Source organism: Alligator sinensis, unplaced genomic scaffold (genome assembly GCF_000455745.1).
Source record: "Alligator sinensis unplaced genomic scaffold, ASM45574v1 scaffold2194_1, whole genome shotgun sequence".
NCBI lineage: Eukaryota > Metazoa > Chordata > Crocodylia > Alligatoridae > Alligator > Alligator sinensis.
The window spans coordinates 147,921-152,000 of record NW_005843266.1 but is presented as its reverse complement, the minus strand read 5'-3'; the positions used below and the strand labels follow the sequence as shown (position 1 = coordinate 152,000).

The 4,080-nt window shown below is 49.1% G+C and overlaps 1 protein-coding gene across 1 annotated transcript in view; it reads right to left on the bottom strand.

The window, feature by feature from the left end:
- SHB (SH2 domain containing adaptor protein B) overlaps positions 1–4,080 on the bottom strand; it is a gene marked incomplete at its 5' end in the record, with an annotated part of 164,999 nt that overhangs the window by 44,003 nt on the left and 116,916 nt on the right. The window contains one exon of the mRNA XM_006038150.3: positions 4,074–4,080. This exon is cut by the window's right edge and continues 153 nt beyond it. Within this exon, the coding sequence (XP_006038212.3) occupies positions 4,074–4,080 (7 nt within the window). The remainder of the gene's footprint in view (positions 1–4,073) is intronic.

The following is a 4,080-nucleotide window of genomic DNA, read 5'->3' as shown; positions in this document are numbered from 1 at the left end:
GTATAAAAGGCTTGAGCAGTTTCCGCCCAAGCCGAAGAGGGCTCCACATCCATCTCGTGGGGACTCTGGGTACACGGCAGGGTAATAGAAACCCTGTGTGAGATCCAGAGGAGCGTGGCGGCCTGATCCACCGCCCACCTCTTCCCGTCTTCGAGCGCGACTAATATAAGACGTATTTACGATTTCTACATTGGTGGCCTGTTCACCCAGAGCATCCGGAGCTCTGCACCGTGGAGCCTAGCAACCTCCACGAGACTGTCTGTGTTGTGTCTGTCTGTAACTGCAACTTAATCAAGCTTTCCAGCCTACACCACTGCCATCTCGGTGTAAGTAAACTATCTTTTAACTACCGATACGCGTCCGTGCCTAATTCCAGAGCGAAGGCCTTCCCTCTCCGCCCCCGTGTGCCTGGGCTGCTGGCCACAGCCCGCGTGCAGCGCGAAAAAGGGCTCGGGGTGCTCCCGGCCCGCACATGATCAAGCAGCAGTGAAATGGCACTCTGCAAGTGTGGCAGAGGAAAGGCATGTGAAGGGAGTGGCTCTAGCAGTGCAGGTCTCCTAATGATACCAATAAGGGACTCTGGAAAAAAAAACCAAAGACATACTGGCAGCTTTGTGAGGACTATTCAAAGGACAATAATAATCTATTTCTATCCAAGCGTTAAGGACCTGATTCCCTCCCACTAAAATCAACAGAAAACTGACCTTTGAGTTCACTGGACATAAACCAGATCCTTGATGCTAACCTTTTCCATGCTGCATGTTTGACACTCTAGAATCTGGTCTCAATTCAGACTTGATGCAAGCACATATAATTCCACTGAAGACACAAGGTGGTTCCATTTATCTGCAGTGCTGACACATACTACAAACCCAGTTATTGTAGCTCACCACCTACTCGTTTCTGAGTTTGTCCATGGAGAACTAGAGTAGGTGCACTGGCTCATTACAGGGAAGAGGATTTTACTCAGTGAGAAGTAGACAGCACAAAAGCAATAGCAGATCCAGGAACAGAAAGAGGGAGGTAGGCAAAACCCCTCAACCCCACTTTGGCTGGGATGTGCATGCACAGTGAGCTCTGAACTGAACACCTGGGCAACACAGGCTCCTACTAGAGCTTTGTATGAACAGCAGGGATCCTGGTTTTTCCTGATAAAGTTGCAGATTCTCTGATAAAATGCCCAAGGTCTGGGATTAAAATGAAAGGCCCTCCACAGCCCCCCAGCCTTACTGGTGCCCCTCATTCCCTCTACCACAGCCCCCTGACCCTGCTCGTGCCCCTCATTCTCCCCCATAGTCCCCAGTCCTGCTGGTGTCCTTCACTCGCCCACCCACAGCCCTCTGCCCCCCCACTCTAGCCCTGCCAGAGGGGACCCCCAGCTGTCAGGGCTATGGGGCCAGGGACCTGGGTCCGCAGCCGCATGCCCCATCACCAGCAGGAGGTGGCGGCTGCTGCAACGGAGCAGAGCCCAGCTCCTCCTCCCCCTCCCACCCCTGCTGTGGGCTTGGGTTGGGGATGGGGCAGCTCCCCGCCGGTGCACACGCTCCCCAGAAGTCAAAGGAGATCTGTGCATGGGGCAGGGACATGTGGGCACTACATGCTACAGGCTAGGGCTTCCACCCTGATGCCCTCCCTAAGGGTCTCCGCAGCCCTGTGGGTGCGACCTGGCACTGCAGAGCAGAGCAGGGCCTTGCAGGAAAACTGCTTGCCGCTGCAAGCTCCATGCTGCCCTAGCAAGGCATCCCCTGAGTGTGCGGCAGCAGTGAGGGTGGTGGTATGGGAGCGTGCCCTTCAGTGCTGCTGTGAACACAGGGGACACCTCACCAGGGCAGCGCAGAGCTTGCAGCAGCAAGCAGATTTTGTGCACAGCCCCACTGTTCCCATCAGTGCCATCTTGCACCTGCTGGGCCGCAGAGGCCCTGGGGCAGGGCAGCAGAGCAGAAGCCTGAGCCCACAGTGGGCAGCCCACACCCACCCCCAGGCCTGGCTGGGGCCACTACTTTCTTACTAGGAGATGAGCCGCTGTTGTTCACCCTTCCCATCCTGCCCTCTCCACACTGAATTCAGGATGAGGTTTTTCTCTATGGCTGTAGGGTACAGAACTAGGACCAATAGCCTAAACCTGCAACAAAAGAAATTTAGGTTGGAGACTGGGAGGAATTTTCTCACTACAAAGGTGATCAAGCATTGGAACAGGCTTTCTAGAGAAACTGTGGAATCTGCAAGAACAAGTTGGATGGATACTTGGATTAGCAGGAAATGATTCTGCTTTGAGCAGAGAGGTGGACTAAATGACCTCGTGAAGAGTCACAGCAATGCTCACACCCTTTAGGTTCTGGAGCCTTGAGAAAGCAGGAACTCTAGGTAGACCCTGCACTGAGAGCTCACATGCAAAACAGAAAAAGGTGGGGTGCGACCACACTACTGCACCCCATCTGGATCTGCCCCTAAACAAAAGGGAATGTGTCTTATTCTCATTTTCCTACATTTCACCTTGCATATCAAAGGACAAAAGGTACATATGCTTGGGGATTCCATTTTTCCCCATCACCCCAAGCGCTTATAAGCAGTTTCGTGATACTAACCTAGTCAGTGGTATTTGTGCCCATATTAGAAATTTGCTAATCAGCTACTTTACTAGTCTATTCACTTCATCATTTGCAAAGCTGCTCATAAATCAGTCAAGTGGCAGTGCTGTGAAAGGGTCTTTGATTGCTGAGACTTGGTTAGTTTATATTGTTTATGCTTATGTTCATCAGCATACATCGTTTGTTTGTGAAACCTGCCACAAACTACCCCATTTTGCAATACAGTGTTGTTGCCCTTTAGATTGTCCATTTCAGCCATGACCGTGGAAGATGCAGTCATGGAAACAGACTGCTCAGTGCCTGCCAGGTTCAGACTTTTATCTTACTGATTTGGATTCCTAAAATTCAGAAGTTTGCAATGGGTTCCCCAGTTACCAGCACAAATTAGTGAGGCACAATTGTATTCAGAGTCAGACATGAAGCATTAACTGCAGGATTTCATATCAAGTTGATGAGCCAAGAATCAAGTGTGTATATATCGCCATAGATAAGTTAGGTCAGGCACAGATTGAGCGTTCTCCGATTCTTTGACTTCTATTTGAAACACAAATTTCAAATTTTGCCCTAATTGTTGATATTGTGCTTGTTTAACAGCCTATAAGATATTTTGCAATATTTGAGATGTTCAGTGTTCTTATCCTTCTTGGTGTAAGATATGAGGCCAAATAAGTGTTAGAAATCAGAGCCAGCAGTGTCAAAAATCTCTCAAAATTCCTACCACCACATGGGGACAAACTGGCTACATCTACACGAGACGCTGACTGCGCAGTAGTGTTGCGTGGTAAGAAGTGTGACACGACACTACTGCTCAGTAGTAACAAGCTACTGTGCAGTCAGCATCATCTAGAAGTACTTGACAATGCTACTAAGCAGTAACTCTTGTGAATACAAGTACTGAATGACTACACAATAACAACTGTGCAGTCAGCATCTCATGTAGACGTGGCCACTGCTGCCAACCAAAACAAACACCAAAATCAATGTTAGACTATAGCCCCTTAATCCACCCCACCCATCCCAACTCTGCAGTTAACCAGCAACCAAACCCATAGGGCAGATCAGAATTTGGGAGATTCAAAACACAATCCTGTTCCCCAACAATATTAGGGAGCCAGACACCTTTTACATCTGTGGATGTCAGTCTCATGAACAGAAAACAGAATCAGGCAGGTAGGCTTGATGATTACGGCTTCTCAAGATAATTCAGATGGCTCTATTTTCTTTCCAGAGCACCTGTTAACATGGTATTTACAAGTTGTACAAACAAAGGGAACTAGGGGTGAGCTCTCCTGGTAGCAACGCTCGCAGCTTCCCTTGTTCCTTGCCTGCATGTGTGCATGTTTTTAATAACATAACAAGAAGGGGACAATAGGTCAGAAACGTTAATGGGTCTTGGTCATCCCAGACAACCACTAACGCAAACCACCAGACCCATGTCAGCAGACAGAGAGGTCTCCATAGAAAACAATCTTCGCATTAACTCACATTTGCT